At 37.3% G+C, this 19778-nt stretch overlaps 1 protein-coding gene across 3 annotated transcripts in view; it reads right to left on the reverse strand.

Moving 5' to 3' along the window:
- The window catches only part of ACVR2A (activin A receptor type 2A), an 80946-nt gene extending 61545 nt beyond the window's left edge, over window positions 1-19401 (reverse strand). For all 3 annotated transcript variants that reach the window (XR_004423666.1, XM_033112281.1, XM_033112282.1), the window contains exon 1: window positions 18823-19401. Coding sequence is in view for 2 of the 3 variants with exons in the window: in XM_033112281.1 (XP_032968172.1) it covers window positions 18823-18877 (55 nt within the window). In the remaining variant the exon portion in view is untranslated. The remainder of the gene's footprint in view (window positions 1-18822) is intronic.
- Between the last annotated feature and the right edge of the window lie 377 nt (window positions 19402-19778).

The following is a 19778-nucleotide window of genomic DNA, read 5'->3' on the forward strand; positions in this document are numbered from 1 at the left end:
ACCAGTCATTTTAGTAATTACTGTGTCCAATGTTTTTGAAATTACATTTTCAGTTTCAGAAAGTGTATTATGTTTAGAGTGTAAGGTTTATCCTTCCAAAGTGACTAGTGTCTTAGACAATCAAAGACTTCATATTCCTTTTGCAACCTCCATGGTTGTGGGCATACCTACGGCAAAGCCCACGGTAGGTACCCTTTCAATGCCGACTCATGTCAATGATAACTAAATGGACTAAGGATACGACAATATTAGCTTTCTATAAATTAGGCACTTAAATTCAAACCAAATCCCTAAGGATGTATTACTTTCTACTACTCATTTGTCACCTTTTATTATGTTCACTCTTCCTACTCTAAGAAACACAGAAATGAGGGCTTTCCTTTTCTTTCTATTCTCTTCAGCATCTTTCAGATTTCTGCAAGCTAATCTATAATTTAAAAGTTATAGTTACAGAAAACTGAAGTCCTTGGATTTGGAAAAACAAACTATGTATTAAATATTTTTATCAATCTGTCCTAATATGAATGTGGCAAGGGAACCATAAACCCAAATGCCAGAACCATTCATACTTATCAGCAGGATCTTCCTCACCCACCCAGCATAGGAAATAGGCAAAAAGTGAGCAATTAATGACCACTATCATTAAATTATTTTCCATATATTAGTAAAAAAGGACCTGGATTTGTTTTCTTCTACATGAGCAAATTTCCATTAATTCAACCTCTCTGAATCAAGCTATAATCACTTTTAAAAGATGCATTTACTTTGATCATTTGATTCACTAATTACTCAAGTGGTGATTAGGGCAAATGAATTTTGACCTGGTTCTGATTTGGGCTCATTGTATAATCAAAAGGAACAACTTCTGTTGTGGACAATTACTTTCATAAGAGGGGGGAACGGAACGTCTGTTATATCAGCAACAGGAACCACAGTAGACCATCAACAACTCAATTTGGTAACTCAGCATTGTTTACTACATCACAAGTTTTCAGGGGTACCAGCAACTGCTGTCAGGGTGGGAGGAGGGGATGGGTACCTTGGCAGAACAGGTTCAAAGAAAGTCACACTACCCTGGAATTGGTAACTACCATTTTAATATATATGTTAGAATATTTGATTCAATAGAAAGAATAAATGTAAGCCCTGAAGACCTAGGTTGCATACTCTGGTTCTGCTACTTATTTAGCCTGTAGGCAAGTCACTGAGTCTCAGTTTCCTCACATATAAAATAGGGACAATATTTAATTTATCTTGTAAGGTGAGTCATACACATTATCACTAAAACTTAAAAGCACTTAGCCCAGAGCATGCAATAAGTGATGGCTATTAATAATGGCAATTGAAACAAATAATAATCATTAACAACATTATTGTTTTACATAATGACTGGGCTATGACATAACTTGCCACTTCCAATTTTGATCAAAAACATGTAATAATGTAAAATTTGCCACACTTGTAATGGGACTCAATAATTGCCCATCAGGAAAACAATTTTAACTATTCTTCATCAAAAGCAAACATGATTTAGGGATGTGAAGTACAGCATAGGGAATATAGTCAATAATATTGTTGTCATTGTGTAGGGTGTCAGATGGGTACTAGACTTATTGAGGTGATCACTTTATAAGTTATAGAAATGTCTAATCACTATGCTGTACACTTGAAACTCACATAATATTGTGTGTCAATTGCAATTGAAAATTTTTTTAGAATTTTTTTAAAGCAAAAGTGATTGAGAAAAGCACTTGTGCAGCAATGAAAGGCAGGATTTACCTACCAATTTCCTTCAGCAGGAATTAACACACGTGGATTTATGGCTGCCATCAAGCTATCCAAGCAAGAGCACAACCACTTCTGTCCTGGAATTAGAGCTCACTTTGGTGCTTCCTACAGCTGTACTGCTACTTCTGAATCCCCTCTTCTCCCACCGAGCATGGATTTCTAAGAGTGTGGTACAAGGATTACCTGCAAACAACTACCTCTGTAACCGACTGCAAACATTCCCCCACTGAGGGAAGGAGATGGCAGAGGAGGAGAAAAAAGTTGGTAAGCACTCTTTACTTTTCCAAAAGAACACTGAGCTTAAAAATAAGGGTTTTAAGTTCTACCTCCACTGATTAGCGACTGCAAGCAAATTCTGTTATCTCAGTATGGGTTAAAAAAAAAACAAACCACAAAACCTATTTCAAATAAGATGAACATACATGAAATTACTCAGAAAACTACAAAGCATTAATAAACGGAAGCTATCTTCCCAAATATGTTGATATTGAAATACTGAGAAAATAAAACAAAGATACTTTTGGAAATTTCAGTTTTTCCACCAACACACCCACTCCCTTTCATTTTGGAAAGAAGGTTCTGAGTTGTTCTCATTTGGGAATATACTTCTGAATAATGCACTACTCCATTCTATGTTATAGTTTTCTGAAAAGATTCCCCCCAAAATTTCTATATAAAATATGACCAAATTACATAATTGAAAATGTTAGTATTCTTCCCTGAAAACCAACTGATGTTCTAGAATTAAACCAGAGTCCAATAAATATATAAACATAAATATTATAAGAAACACAAACACTATTGTATCCTGAATGAAACAGCAGAGCCATCTGCAAAAGCAGCTTTTCACTAAATATACTGGAATGCCCTCAGTTTGAGATTCACTTCATTGTTCTCATTCCTATTCAATAAACAGCTCAAAGCTAGACTCTGTGCTGGGCTAAAACAACAAGCAGCATTGGCAACTTTTTAAAAAGACCATGATTTTAGAGCAGTTTTAGGTTTACAATGAAATTGAGAGGAAAGTACAGAGATTTCCCACGTCCCCCGACTGCACACGTGCACACGCTCCCACATGACCAATGTCACCCACCAGAGCGGCACGTTTGTTTCCAAGGATGACCTACAGGGACACGTCATAATCACCCAAAATCCACAGTGTACCTTAGGGCTCACTCTTGCTGCTGTACATTCTACAGGTTTGGACGAATGTATGATGGCATACAGCCATCATTATATCTCACAGAGCAGTTTCACTGTCCTAAAAATCCTTTTGGGCTCGGCCTATTCATCTCTCCCTGACTCCACCCCTGGTAAACCATGGATCTTTTTACTGTGTCCATAATTTTACGTTTTCCAGATGTGACATAGTTGGAATCATCCAGGATATTGGCTTCTTTCACTTAGTAATATGCATTTAAGGTTCATCCATGTCTTTTAATGATTTGATAGCTCATTTCTTTTTAGCGCTGAACAATATTCCATCGTCTGGATGTACCACAGTTAATCCATTCACCTACTGAAGGACATCTTGGTTCTTCCAAGTTTTGGCAATTATGAATAAAGCTGTTATAAACATCCATGTATAATAGGTTTCTGTGTGGACCTAAGTTTTCAATTCCTTAGGGTAAATGCCAAGGAGCATGACTGCTGTATCATATGTAAGAGGATATTTAGTTTTGTAAGAAACCACCAAACTGTCTTCCAAAGGAGCTGTACCATTTTGCATTCCCACCACCAATGGATGACAGTTCTTGTTATTCTACCTCCTTTTGTCGACAACTGGTGGTGTCAGTGTTCCAAATTTTGGCCATTCTAATAAGTGTATAGTAGTTTTAATTTGCTTCTCCCTGATGATGTATTATATGGAGCATGTTTTCATATGCTTATATGCCACCTGTATGTCTTCTTTGATGAGGTATCTGTTAAAGTCTTTGACCCATTTTTTTTAATTGGGTTGTCTGTTTTCTTTGTGTTGAGTTTTAAGATTTCTTTGTTTATTTTAGATAACAATCCTTTATCAGATATTACCAAATACCGCAAATATTTTCTCCCAGTGTGTGGCTTATCTTTCAATTAATATTTTAATAATTATTTAGAATGCTTACTGCATGCCAGACATCATTCAAAGCACTTTACATATATTAACTCACCTATACTTTATAACACCTGTATAGAGTAAGTACCACTATTATCTCCATTTTCTAGATGATAAAACTGTGGCACAGAGAGGTTAAATAACTTGCCCTACGACACAGAGGCAGAAAATAATCGAGCCAAGATACCAGACCAGGCATTCTGGCTCTTAAGCTACATCATACTAACTTAGCACTACACTGAATGAGTCTGAAAGAACTCAGGGTCGGCCAGTAACTAGATGGACACATTAACAAGTAATTATATTACTGAATATGGTAAGCAGTACCACAGGGATAAGTGATATAATGTCCAAGTCTTCAGATACACTAGTTGAAACTAATTCTATTTGAATTAGTAATTCCCATAGCAAAATAAAAAATCCCAACTCAGCCTGGGAAAGATGAACACATCTTAGAAGGGTCTAAGGGTCATCTTTCCATTCAATTAACCAGGTGTCTGTCTGCTGTGGTATTGTTATTTTTCTACCTAAGAACAGTAACTTTCCTATGAATCTTTTTCTTCCCAAGACAATTCCAAATCAAGTTAGAGATCAGAATCAACATAAATTAGTTTTCACCATGCTTGTTAACTCAATACATAGAAGAAACAGAGATGTCTCAGACAAGTATTACAGTTTTTAAGTACTTAAAAAGGGATAACTGAATCTGGACTTAACCAAGTGTTGCTTAAGAGAGACATTTCCTTAATAACTAAAAAAGAACTATTTTCAATTAGCATATCAAAGCTAGGAGTCTCCAAAGCCAAGAATTTGCTTGTAACACAATTAATAGCAGGCCCTGTTTCACCTATACCCACTTATAAATTACCACCTGGGAACAGTTAACCCATCTGGGTGGCCAGGTGGCCCTGCTACTTGAGTTTCCCTCCTCATTCTCCCTTCAGTTAAGGACAAGATTAGATTACTCTTCCTCACTAAGCCTCATCCTCAAGCCCTTCCTGTTTTTAGTGAGTTAAAAGCCCTACTGGTGGTGAGGTACGAATAGGCAGGGACAGTAGTACAGAGGCAGAAGAAGGAAAAATAAAGGCAGACTGACAGAGCCCCCTCCTTTCCTGCACATAATATGTCATTCTCCACATGGAGTTCCTAACCATTTTCTTCCAGTGGCCCTGTCCTAAAACCTAAGCTAATGCCTTGTCTCAAGCAATCTGGTTTGTTGCCACCAATTGGGATGTTTTTTGTCCTCTGAAACACAATGCAAGTCATACATGGCTTCTTTCCCTACAGGGAAAACAACATCATATACTGGACAAAGCACATATTCTAAAATAAGGTGCCTGTCTGGATCTCAGTTGTGAAGTTTATTGGCTATATGACCCTGTTTTCTCATCTGTAAAACAGTTAACTACCTCATAAGGTAGCTTGGTACCAGAAACACACTGTAGCAAGCAGTCAAGAGGCTTCTTTTATGTTTTTCATTTCACTCTGATATACAGTAAGAGGGGGAAAAGGATCTCAGGATCAGTATCTCGAACCCTTAAAATACAGGCTTTCAAACTCTTTGACTACAAACCATTGTACCAAGTGCATTTTTCATTGTGACTCAGCACATATGTAGATATAATCACACACATAACTAAGATTTCACAAAACAATACTAACCTTTACTATGTGTAATTCATTCTGATACTTTGTATTTTCTTTCTTGCTTCCTCCTCTCGCCCCACGCCCTTCTCCCTAAATCACATACATGAAGCTCTTTTTAGTCTTGTCACCATACTACCCTACTAGAGGCCCAGGGAGCAGGTACTTCAGGATGCAAAGTGCAGCGGGTAGAAGAGAGAGCAGGCAAGAAGGAAATTCTGATAGTGCTGGGGAGAGTCTGTTTCTTCTGGTCCAAGAAGGAATACTAAAATCCCTTTTCCCTCAGACACGGTGATTTCTGCGGGTAAAGTTGGTTGTACTGCCGTAATACAGAACACAAGGGATACAACAGGCTTGTAGATTGGCAGGGAGCTTAACCAATACATATGACAATAAGCCTTATAAGAAAATGCTTCCCAGGCTCCAAACAAAGTTTTTGGAACATAATACATTTCTAAATTGCTCCTTATACAATGTCCTATGTCAGGGGTTGGTAAACTACCTCCCGTAGGTCAAATCCAATCTGCAGCCTGTTTGTACAGCCCCTGAACAATGGCTTTTACCTTTTAAGAGTTGAAAAAAAATCAAAAGAATAATAATATTTTGCATGAAATTATATGAAAATTATGAAAGTATATGAAAACACATGAAAATTATATGAAGTCAATTCCAGTATCTATAAATAAAGTTCTATTCGAGTGTGGTCAAAATGATTCATTTACATATTGTCTGTGACAAATATTTGTTAAGCACCTATTATGTATCCACCAGACACTGCGGAAACTACAGTGAATAAGTCAGATATGGTAGCCTTTGTGAGTATTCATGGAAGGCAAGTGAAAGAAAAGCTCAAAGAAATAAAAAGCACTTGGTTTGTTGTAGAGACCACCAGAGGGCCAGTATGGTGAAAGATGAGGCTAGAGAAGGGTCCTATCAAGTAGTGCCTTTAAGATCATTGTAAGGAACAGATCTTCTCTAATATTTTATATTCAGTTGTTTACAGAATAAATTGCTATCCTACTCCTTGAAAAAATCATTGCATTATTACAAATATTTCCAATAATATTTGAAAGTTTAAAAAGTTTCATATCACATATAGTATATCACATATAGCATAATACAGTATATATATAGAGAGAATACACACACATACACACACACACACACAGTATATATAACGGAGTGTGTGTGTGTGTGTGTGTGTGTGTGTATGTAGTCTTTGACCCTCTCTGTAATCTTGTGAGGTAGGTATTATTTAATTCCATTATTAGATTCCATATTAAAAAACTAAGGGTACAGAATTTCCCCAAGTTCACGTGATATTTCATCACACCATGGTAAAGAAATGCCCAACACTCAAGTTTTCTCCCTACAGAATGTTTGCTCTTTCTACTATACTAGCCCAAGACCTGCATAATTAATTGCTTTCACTGAATTTAAAATGAAGGACATTCTTACTGCTGTTTGTTTGTTTGGTTTGCTTGTTTTTTAGAAAACCATTCTTTCTAACCAACTGTTAAATGTGTACCAACAAGATTAGCTTTTATTTCTATTAACTAGTCCTTATTTGGCCAACCACATGGTAGAAGATTCTGTAATCTGTAACAGACTAGGCTCATCTACACTTCTGCTGATTTCTTTCCATATCACGGAAACAAGACTAGTTATTAACTATAAAAATACTGCTTAATCGAGGCTGCTAACTGTATGCTGCTAGACTAATAAGAACTATAATTCTTAGTAGGGGCTATTCTCAGGCTCCAGTAGGGAAAGATAACATCACAACTATCCTTCACTAATTCAAAAGGAAAAAATATAAATAAGACACTTCTTCTAGGACCCTAATCTTTTAACTTTACTGGGTCCTTCAGAAGTGAGGATCAACTTGAGTAGTTTATTCTTCACAAAAATCATTCTGATAGAGGTAGTTACTGGAGAAAATAGTACCTGACAGTTTGTTAGGCCCTCTCACCAAGGTAAAGCCTCCTGATTTAATTGCTTCTATTATCTCTAGCCCTCTCACCAAACAGGCAATCTCTATTTACATTTTAACAAACAATGTAATTAGTAATTAATTTCCCAATTCAACACCCAAAACAGGTTTATGTATCTCTAAAGAACTAAGGAAGAGAATTTAAGAAAAGATTATCCGGTAATATTTGTTAAATAATATTTATATAGAATAAAAGGATGTTGAGTAACTATTCAATCATTTTTCCTGGTCATTTTAGAAAGGTGTTTTATTGTAATTCTGAATGTCTACTAATCAAATTGCTTTGCTATTACCTCGCCTATCTTGTATAAGATATCTCACAACTGCCCTTACTCATAATTTATCATTGTCTTTTATCTTTGACTTTTTATTTCTCCCCATATCATTTTAAAGTATACTTATGCAAGTAATTTCAAGTTTTAGCTTAAATAAAAATAATTAGGAAATTCTATTCACTAATCCTGCAGTATGAAACTTCACTACCAGGTAACACAAAGCCTAGCAAACAGTTATTTTTCTAGAACTACTTTATTTAAGGTAATAAATAAAATGGCCTGTACTATTTACAGGGTGAAATTACACTTCTTTATAAAACATAGCTTACAAAGGACAGTTAGTTTTACCTGCTTCCAAAATGAAAGAAACCAAATGAAAAGAGGCAGCCACCATAGTATTTTTAAATTCAGTAAAGTTTCGTGTCTCCTCTGGTTTTCTCTCTGTAAAAATGCAGGTTTTCCTAGTCGAAGATGCTGCTGCTGAACTTCTGCCAATATAGAGTTGATTTCCCTGCATCTCCCACCAACAGTAGAGGCTTGAAATCAGTCCCAGATAAAAATTTTCAAGCTGACTATTTGGAGGTCATAGCCCTAAGTAAAAACAATAGCCTATAATATTAACTATTTATCCTTTCAGCCTTTATTGTAAGATCTTGATAAAGGTATCAAATTCCTAAGAATTAAGATAGAAAATATGTTGAGTTTCTACCTTCAAAATCTTCAACAATACAATATCCTACATCTTTGAAACAATAGAAGTGATGTTATGAAAAAAATCGGCATTTGAAAATGAGTAAAACGAAAGTTTCAAGAGAAATAGAAATGCTTAGTAAGTAAGACCATAAATTAGCAGATGCCCAAAATCTAAAGATAGATATTTACCACAAAAATTCAATGGCCTCTGGTCTGAGTTTTAGTATCTCCTTTTTGAGGTTTGCTTTGGGTTTATTTTTAAGACATCGTATTCAAAGTTCTCATGTGCACAATAAACCCATCCATTTCTTTTTAACTAATAATAAGAAAAAAATTGGGGAGACTAAGAAAATATAAGAGGAAGACTGGTAAGTGTAAGCAAGCTTCAGAATACAGAAAAGGTTCAGAGCTAGAAGGGATCTTAAGAGTCTCTCTAGCTTAGGGTGACGTAATAGTCTCCTAACTGGTCTCACCTCTTCACTCCTACACACCTCCACCATATTTTCCAGATAGCTGCCTACGTGATCTTAACACATAACCCAGATCTAGCTCCTCTTTAAAACTCTTTGCTTCCCACTGCCCTTTGGATTTCATTCTAACTCCTTGCCACATCAGATCTAAACAAGATCTTGTCCCTGACTCTCTCTCCAGTCCCATCCTGTGCTCATTTCTTCAGGGGGCCAGTCAAATATTTACTGAGCTTCTACTGGGCCAGAAACTGAGCTATCCCTTGGCATTGTGATGGAGGTAAGAGGTGGCTCACCCTCTCTCAGAGCTTACACTTACTTCACTAATGGAAGGAGCAGATAATAAATAGTTCGATAAAAAAACTAAGTAATTAGAGATTGTGACATGTGGTATGAGGCCAATAAAAAGTCACCCTCTCAGGACCCTGTTTGTTTCTGTCAGAGCACATAAGACAATTTGTAATTATTTTATTCATTTGATTACTTACTTTACAACTGTAAGCTCCATAAGGACATAATCATGTCTGTTTGTCACACAATCATGTCTCTGCTGCATCCCAAGCACAAAGGACAGTGCCTAGCATGTAGTTCGATATTTACTACGGTATTTCCCTGAAAATAAGACCTAGCCGGACCACCAGTTCTAATGCCTCTTTTGGAGCAAAAATTAACATAAGACCCGGTCTTATATTGTATTATATAAAATAAGACTGGGTCTTACATTATATTAAAATAAGACCGGGTCTTTTATTAATTTTTGCTCCAAAAGACGCATTAGCGCTGATGGTGTGGCTACGTCTTATTTTCGGGAAAACACGGGAGTTAAATTAATGAATGCTTATTTCATCCTATTTAATTTAGAGATGAGTAAAGTGGGGTCTCAGTGGTTGCCACGGTCAAAGAAAAGTCAGTAGGAAAGTAGAAATTCGAATGAGAAACTCTAAAGTTTTAGTCCAAAATATTATATATACCACATTCAAAATATTGATCTCAAAACTGAAGGATCATGTTTTCAAAGTTTGTAACTGCTACCCCAAAACAGACTTGAGAATCTTTCAAGACTTAATCTTTACATGAAAAATTGAAAAACACTTAAGGCTTAAGTGAAACTGTCTAAGAAAAACATTTTACATTCCAACAAATAAAGAGATCAAGATTTACTCCAATGTTTCCTTTTAATGCATGCTAGAACAACAAGACCTCAAAGAACTCTGTAAAAGAACCATGATATCTAAATGTTCTAGATATTTCCTGGCACCTATTTGGCACTCTTATTGATATTTGTTTGGCTACATCATTAGGCAGAATGTTATCTCATATTAAATGATAATTTACCAGCAAATTTAAAAACATCCCCTAAGAACTGAATCTTTATTCAGTATTTTTAAAAGTTTTACACATTTCTAAAAACAAGACTTAAAGACAGGTTAAAAACTAACACACACATATAAAATCTACTATGAACCAGCTACTGTGTTATGTGGCATATTATTTTATTTAATGTATCTTGGTTTACAAATTTTAAAAAATTCTCAGAGTTTTAGAAATCTGCCAACATCTCTTAACTTGCCCATGCCTCTTCCTTTTGAAATAATGCCTTGGAACAAGCTTGGTTTATCATGTGAAGTTATAAAGATGTGAAGACCAAGAGCTTTTTCTTAATAATTAAGGCCTCATTTCTATAAAACATAAATTGTAAAGTCAGTAATCATAACCAGAAAAAAATCCTCCCTCAAAGCTTTATATGTAGATAAGTTTATTTCTATTGCAATTTGTAAGACCGATTCATTTTTAAAATCTTTAACAGGCAATCCCTCCCTACATGGGCCCTTCTAATAATTATTTTATTGCTTTATATTTTCTTCAGCAACATTAGAGAATAAAATGATTCCCAATGTGACTATAGTACTCAAAAAATAGCCAACCAAAGAAAAAGGAGCTTTTATGCAGTCCAATAGAATGGTACTAAAAAGGTTTAGGACTCACACATGAATAGCATATACCAAGTAAGAAAAGTTTCTAAATCTACTTCTATAGAACAGTATAATTTACTGTGAGGAAAATGCCTCATGTAAATTTCAAAGAGTATAATCTGGAAGACCAGTATGAGTAATTCATGCAATTATTGCAATATGACCATTATTTAAACACAAACAACATATTGAGCTACCAGCACTTACAATTCTTTCTTTAACTCGACATCACAATGGCTACATATCCATCATACAGTGTCTCTGCCCCTGTAAAAGAACATTACATGCTCTCGTTTTTTTATGTACTCTCATTTTTCCAAATCTATGTATTTTCATTCATGCTTATAATCTAAATCCCTATCTCCGTAGAATTTCTTTTATTATGAAAGTGATTCCTATTTTCTTTTGGCTTGTTATTTCTTTACCAATTGTATTTAGTACTAATACCATCCAACTTTAATCTTCAGGCTGCTCGTCTGTCCTTTATTCCACCTGTATGTATTTGGGACATCCATCAGGATGGTATCATCTACTCGTATCTTCAATAGGTTTTCATTACTTTTCATTTGGACTAAACCCCCCTCAGAGATTGTTCTGCTTCTTCAAGCAATTACAAACATCTTTTCATCACATAAATCTTTTCTTCAAATTTTGTCAATATTCCTTCATTCTAATTTGCCTTTCATCCATGGTCAAGTTTACTCACAAATGCCCCCTGTGTTCCTGAGCCTATTTTGTACCTTTTCTTTCATATTAAGAAGAATATCCTCCTCAACCTCCTGCCAAGACTTTTTTTTTCTATTATTAGGATCTATATATTCCAGCAAGCCTTTCCTAAGTGAAAAAACCTGAACTCTTTACAATTATAATTTATTAATAATTTTGTTTTAGCACTTTGTAAGTGCTTAAATTCATCCAGCTAGTCCAGAAGAGACCTCAGTCAGGGCTGGTCCATGTTCTCCCTTGGGACCATTTTTTTCCCACCAGTTTTGTACCTAAGCACGTTTTCTATTATAGATTAAATAATGAGCATATTTTTCAGTGCACTTATTTTCCATTGCAAATATTTACTTATGCAGCTTCCTTTTCTACTCAAGTGTTTGGGTGGACAGAGTAAGAGACTGTTAAACTAGGCCAGTTTTTAGGAGTTTAGAACCCATTGGTCACTGAATTAATTATTGGGTCAAAAATCAAAACTTTCTAATGAAATAGAATATAAAAATAAATAAAAGTGTCCTCCACACAGTAAGAGTTCATGAAACTTCTATTTCTAATACATATACATATTTATGTACATGGGAACTAAGTCATGATGCAATGCATATTTCTTATGGGTTATGGTCAAAAACGTTGAAAGCTACTAAAGTCGAAGATCTCTAAGATGTCTTCTAAATCTATATGATTCAAATTATATTAAAAGATTTAGTCTAAGATCAGACACAGCATTTTAAGAAAATGAACAGAATTTAAGAATACCCAAAAAACCCCACCAAAATCATTTTTTCTTAATGTCACTATTAAACTCTACCTTAAAATTAAAATCATAAAGCTTTTAGAGTAGGAAAAAAGTTCAGAGATCATCTAATTATCGCTTTACTACATTTAAAAAAAAAAAAACCCTCAGGCCCAGAAATGAAAAGATTTCACTTCATTCTTTCATAGGCAAGTAAACATCTGCAATAATTACTGGAATCAAGGTACTTTACAAAATGTAACAACAGAAAGCAACTAACTCAATATGGGTTGGGTGGCAGAGAAAATGTTTCTAAAGAGATGACACTTCTCAGTCTTAAAAACAAGGAGTTAGCCAGGTAAAGGAGCAAGGGATAGCACGAACGAAGGTATCATGCTGATATAAAATAAAGGAAAACATATTCAGGAAACCGCGAGTTTGTATACCTCACGTTGACGAGGAGTCACAACAGAGTACCTAGAATTTATGTGACATTTAATCTTCAACCACTATCTGAGGTAGGCACTATTAATGTCCCCATTTTGTAGATGACAAAACTGAAGAACAAAAGATGAAGTGATTTGCTCAAGGTTAAGGTGAAAAGCCAGGAAGTAAACGGAGGAAGTCTAGTAACTCCAGAGCCTATACGCTTAACCATTTATAACAAGAGGTTAGAGAAAACAGGCAGGAACCAAATGATAAGGGACTTCGTATACCATTCTAAGACATTACGTATTACGTTAAAGATGACTCACAGTCAGTGAAAGATTTTAAGCAGGAGTGACATATTCAGATTTACTTTCCAATGAGGTCAACCTGGCAGCTATGTGTACGGACTGGAAGAGGAAGCAGTGACAGGGAACTAGCTAGTCTTCGCTAGAAAGAAAGGTACAATAACGCAGATAAGAAACATGACAGATGAGCTCAACAGAGACGGTGCTGGCACCAGACGCCACACCTACTGACCACAGTTACATCCTTGTCCAGTATCCATAGGACCCCTCACTTTTTCCCCTTCAGCCCATCACTCTAACAGGGTAAGAAATCTAACTTCAGAGACAACAACACATTCCCTTTCAGTCCATTTATTATACAAAACCTGACCACTGCGTGTGCTGGGTATAGGAAAGTGACTAACAGAAATCTAGTTGGAGAATGAAAGAAAGACAACTGCTCTCTATAGCAGTTTTCTTACCTTCTTGACTTCTCCTTCTCCTTCCTCTATATACTATTCCTGGAACTTTCATGTTCAATAGTCAATTTAAAATCAATGTTCTGTCTAGACATGACTATTATAACCTAACAGAATTAAATCTACCACAGAGGAAGTCTAATGTGGTCCCAGTTGTGGCAATAAATATACTCTCTGGTCTGGTCACATTTTTACTTAAACAGAGATGATGGATAAATAACAAGAGGTAGACTTTTTGAAAGCAGCAAAGAGTTAAAGAAAACCGGAATATTAAAGAGGGAATAAAAGCAATCTAAAGTTTGATAAAGCCATTTGATTCCAAGAGAGTAACACTACTCCCAAGTGTATGTGTGGTATTCCAGAAACTAACACATGAAAGAACAGTGGAAAAGATTATCTGGTCAATTCTCAAGCATTCTAAATTTAATCTGTTTTCATTTAAACCATGGGTGAGACCTCTTGAGCCACTCTTGATGATCAGCATCCAATGGGTTCCACAAGCAAGCAGACTACAGTACAGCAAAATACAGAAGGGGTGGGGATGGGGATAGTAAACAAAGGGAGGGAAGTAGAAAGGAAACTATAATGAAAGGGAATGGAAGAAACGATGAGTTAGAGAATATGGAATAAAAAGTGAAGGAGTACTAGTGATCCTAGTATCAAACGTTGACAACCTTACCTAACTTACCATCTGACGGACACCATGACAAATGGCAACATAAGAGACACCATGACAAACGGCAACATGGAAAGAAGATTTTAAGTCAGACTTATGAGACACCAAAGATGAGAAACAAGAGTACTTACAAAAGTAAAACAGCAACAAAATAGTTTTAGAATCTAAAGAGATAATTTAGAAATTATTAAAATCTCATTTGGTTTAGTTATGCCTTACTTCTCATCAAACAGTGATTCTGGTTGACCCAAAAGGTGAAATGTCAGTATTACCAGAGATATGTATGGGAGGTGGGTTACAAAGACAATATGAGGCAAATAAATAAATAAATAAATAAATAAATAAATTATTTGCATACTTTTTGTGGGAGTGACTTCAGAATTTTTCTTCTCAATGGTGTAATGCTACTTTTATTTTAAGAGTTTGACTGTAATTCTTATCCTGGCTGGCTAACTTCCTTAAAACCAGACTTCAAAACAAGGTAAGCACTTATTAATTATGGTCAAATTTTAACCATAAAAAGGACAAGTGTCTATGATACATCGTAGAATATTATTTAGTATAGAATAAATGAGCCTAATGGTAACCAAAACCTAGCTAATGAGTTGCAAGAAAATTATGTAATGAAGAAATCACTTTAAAAGTTTCTTGAAATTAAAGTTAGCTAGACAAAATATCCTTTTAAAAAAATGAATTTACACCTTGAACCATTCAGGGAACACGTAATAGTGAACATTATTTCTTCCACATGAAACTTACAAAACTTTTCAGGCACCATGTTACTTACACACACACACACCCCCATCCCTGCAGCCACCACACCACCCCAGACAGTGACTTCAATAAGGATAAAAGGGAATATCCTTAAAGATGATTATTATGGCAGAGATGGCTGGATCAAAAGCAAATATAATTAAACTTGATACCTTGACCTATCATTCATCATATCCATGAATATGGAATCATGAGCATTCCATCATAACAAACGACTGGAGAGAGTTTAAACAGTTAACAAAATGCTTTTAGTAAAGCATACAGGATGAAATAATGTATATACCTATCCTGTTTCTCAAATTTAATCATTCTAATTTTAAAAGATAATGAAAAGATGAAAACTCTCAATACAAGGTCATGTGGAGATCATCAATGCCATGTATTTATAAAATTGAGATGACTGTGGGAGGGAGAGCAGTGCCCTTTACTAACATACTAATGCTGTTAAAAATTAAGAGTTTACAATAGGGCTTCTCACCCTGCACACTACTGACATTCTGAGCCAGCTGACTCTTGGCTGTGGAAGGCTGTGCTGTGCTTGCTGTGCTGTGCTGTGCATTACAGGACGATCAGCAGCATCCCTGCCCTCTACCCACTAGATGCCAGTAGCACACCCTCCCCTCCTCCCTTACAGTTGTGACAACCAAAAATGTCTCCAAATGTCCCCTGGGGTAAGAGGGGCAGGGGCAGGGAGCAAAAGTTACCAAGTTTGAGAACTACTGACTTCTCATAAATTAAAAAAAAAAAAAAAAAATTCATAATGAATGGGGGAAGATATTTTGTTTTTCTTCTGGTCTTCATTTGCCAATATATTATATTTGATTTGATCACAGACTACATTTAAGAGGTTCTGCCTCTTAGAAAAATGAAGCATTTAATATCTATCACTTGTTAGCCAAAGTTCAGAAATGTCCCAGAAGAGTCACTGTACTGCCGATTTCCCCTCCAACCACACATACACTTACAGAAACAGGCATATTGCCTGGCCGAACTGAAGAAAATGCACATAATTACTTTACTTCCATTTCATATTTCATCAAATATATGGAACAGACTGATCCAGTTCCTACAGAATCCAAAGCAATTCTCAACTTATTCATTGCAACTCAAATAGTATCACAATAGCTGCATCACCTTAGGTAGGATAAACCTAAGAACTAGAGCAAGTATTAAACTCATCTTTACATTTTAACAGATTGTGGAAAAAGATACAAATTAACCACAAGGCTTTAAAAACAAAACAAAAAAACTAAGTAGATTTCTGTTTTGAAACAGAAAATGAGGAAGAATAAGAGAAATGAAAAAAATCAAAATCAAATGGAATCTGAAGGCATTTCAGGATAAGTGCAAAACACAAAAATATTTCCCCTAGAACAAGAGTAGGAAATTATACATTTGGCCATACCCTACAAGAATAGTCTGCATAATCAGTCCTCAGAAAGTGAAAAATCAAAGTCCACAAGTACTAAAGAAAACAGTAAATATCCATCCTATACCTGAAATAAAATTGCTCTTTACTACTATTCTCCATTTGATAAAAAAAATAAATAAAATAAAATACCCAGAAACAAAAAACTGAAACCTTGAATTTTTTTCAATTCTCATAAAAATAGCCATCCTCATGCTCCTAAACATGCCAGGTTACAAATTACATAGAAAAATCAATTAGGAAAGAAACATAATAATCCTTTTATAGACAGCATTTGACTTATAACAAAAGACCTTTAAAAAAAATCAGACATTTTAAGTACTAAAAATCTTCGTGTATAAATATGGATTAAAGTCTTTACGATTATTTCAATTATTTTCAATAAAATTATATTTTAGTTCAACTAGGAATGTTTATTTAAAAAACTATGTAACAATATTTAATACTAGTCTAATGTAGGGAGAGCATCTATATGTTCTATATGAACGAATTATTTCAAAATTAACCTCCTGGTTCAGTAAAAATAATCCTATAAAAAAATAATGCTCAATTATTTTTACTCCCAAACCAAGCAAAGGGAGCTGTAAGGTCTGTAGCGACAGCCTGCTTTTCCAGAATACCTCCAGACTGCTCAAGAATAACCTCCTGCACCAATTAGTGTTACTCAGGTGAGCCTGAGAGAGAATAATGTCCACAACTCCTTGGTCAGTGGCCATGATGCCCCTCCTACTCAAGGGCAGGAGATCAGAAAGAGGCATTTGAACAAGAGAAGTTCACCAACCAGAACATATAGGGGCAGAGGAGAAAGAGTAGTACAGGAAAAATACAAACCTCATGGTTAAACCATGTTTCAAAAGCAAGAGATTTAATATTATCAAGGTATTCATTCATTTCAGAGACACCACTGTTTATCTTCCTCCCCTAACGGAGCACAAAAAGAACTGTCAGCCTGCTTTAAGCATGTTCCTTCTTCCATTTAAACAGACATGATTCTTTTGGTTAATCTCTGGCAATGATCGCCATTTCACAACACATTCAGCCCACCCGGAACTGATCAATACCACTACAGACATGAGACTAGACTTTATCCATTTATTAACCACAAGGAAATGTACCATTCAGCAAAATTCTATACATTACAAAAGATTCTATTAAAAAGGGGGGTGGGGAGGACAGACCAATACGGACACACACACACACACACACCCCACAGAGGTACACAAAGAAAAGACTACCACCCTCTAATTTCCCTGTGGCAAATGAGATAAAGATATGGCCATGAAACCTGTCAATTCCTCCTCCCACCCCCCATAATTCTCTCTCACAACCTAGTTACTGAATATTGAATTTTATGTTAAATAGATCCACTGCGACTTTAACATTATTTCATCTACCAACCTAACTCTTCTGTTATGTACATTTTGCACACCTTTCAGCTACATGCTGTATTCTTTTGTAGAATTTCAAATACAAAAGACTCGACAGTTTTCCAACCACTGGTTGCAACCATTGAACGTTCTCACAAAATCAAAATTTCAAATACCAAAAGGCCAGATTATTCTCCCAACCTTGGGGCAAAACCTATTTTATGACTTCAGTGCATCTGACAGTATGAACAATTTCAAATGGGCTGTTCCAAATGGAAAACAATGCTTCAATACAACGCGTTTAAAATAAGTATTCCGTAGGTAAGCAAAATCTCTGCCAGAAAAGAGCACATAAATGGTGGTTGGAAGCCAGCATATTACCAACACGCAGCGGCATACCTCTTCTGCACTGGGTTATAGTTAATACTTCAACAACAACTACAACTATTTTTAACACTGCTGGACACTGAAGTTGAAGAAAACGTGAGGGAAGACCCAGATGAAACCGCCGATATGATGCATTGTTTCTCACGGTTAAAATTAAGTAACAACTGACTTGATCTCTGCCCTGATAGTCACTGGTGAAGCACTAATTAAAAGACGATTTAAGAAACCCTTATTTTGGAGGATGCCACACTAAATGACATGTTGGAATACACCTTTCGGGTCTCAAACCTTTGCATAAATTGTCACTTGTGGTATTTGCGGCTGAATTGCAACCCAACCAGCGCTGTCATCCAGTGTTATGGCCACAAAACCATGACTTTCTCACTTCCACAACAACAGTCACTCTTATCAGTTACTAACCTAACGCAAACCGAGGAAAATTCATGGAGGTTTCTAGATCGCAATCAGACCTTGGGGGTGGCAACCTAGGGGCTCGGGGTGGGGGGAAAAACTCCCCAGCCTCCACTGGAGCTCGCCGACCCAACAACAACCGCGGCCGCCAGCAGCGGCAGCAGCGGCTGCAGCCCCGCCGCGACACGCTCCATGCACCTACCTGAAGAACAAGAGATAAGAAAGACGGCAAACGCCAACTTTGCAGCAGCTCCCATTTTCCCGAGGCGCCGGGGAAGCCGTAGGAAGTTCTCGCTAGATATCCAGTTCTCTAGGTCTTCCTCGGAGACAAACCTCCTGGTGTAAAATCAACCGTCATAAAACATATTCGGAAGCCCCGACCAAAAAGAAAAACGTTCACGGGGTTAAAAAAGAAAAAAAAAAAAAGCACAACAATAAAAAAAAATGCACCACGGGGGAAAAAAACCGCCACACACACGCACAACACACAAAACCAAACAACGAAAAGCCAACAACAACAAAAGCGGGTTTAAATCACTGTCAAAATCACTGTCAGCTCGGCTCGCCTCTCGGGTCTCTCGGAACAAAACGCCAGGCTTAGGCGACGAGGCGGCGGCGGCGGCGGCGTCCGCTGCCGCCCGGACAGTCCGGGAACCGAGCTGGGTCCGACGTCCGGACCGACCTTCAACCCGGACACCCAAAGTCCGCGGACCACTGGCGGCTGAGCTCGCGGCGGTGGCGGCCGCGGCGGCAGCGGAGCGGGGAAGGAGCGGCGGGCGGCGGCAGCGGCGGCGGTGCAGGCGGCGGCCAAGTTCTGGTCCAGGCTCTGGCTCCGGCTCCGGGCTCCGGGCTCGGCCGCGTTTTCGGTCCCTTGGCCTCCGCCGGCCCCGCCCCCTAAACTTCCGGTTCCGGCCCGAAGCTGGAAGCCAGGCACCGTGAAGGAACGCTCCGCGGCGGCGGCGGCGGCGGTAGCGGCTGAGAGGCGCGGCGCGCGTGCCGGGCCGGGAGCGCGAGGAGATTGTCGGGGAAGTGAGGCGGGAGCGGGGGAGGGGTGAGAGCGGGGGAGGGGTGAGAGCGAGGGCGGGGCCGGCTGGAGGGCGAGGAGGCGGGGCGGACGGAGGCTCGATACCGCGAGGCCTCGGCGTCCGGCCTGCTCGG

The sequence above is a fragment of the Rhinolophus ferrumequinum genome, chromosome 8 (assembly GCF_004115265.2).
Source record: "Rhinolophus ferrumequinum isolate MPI-CBG mRhiFer1 chromosome 8, mRhiFer1_v1.p, whole genome shotgun sequence".
NCBI classification, from domain to species: domain Eukaryota; kingdom Metazoa; phylum Chordata; class Mammalia; order Chiroptera; family Rhinolophidae; genus Rhinolophus; species Rhinolophus ferrumequinum.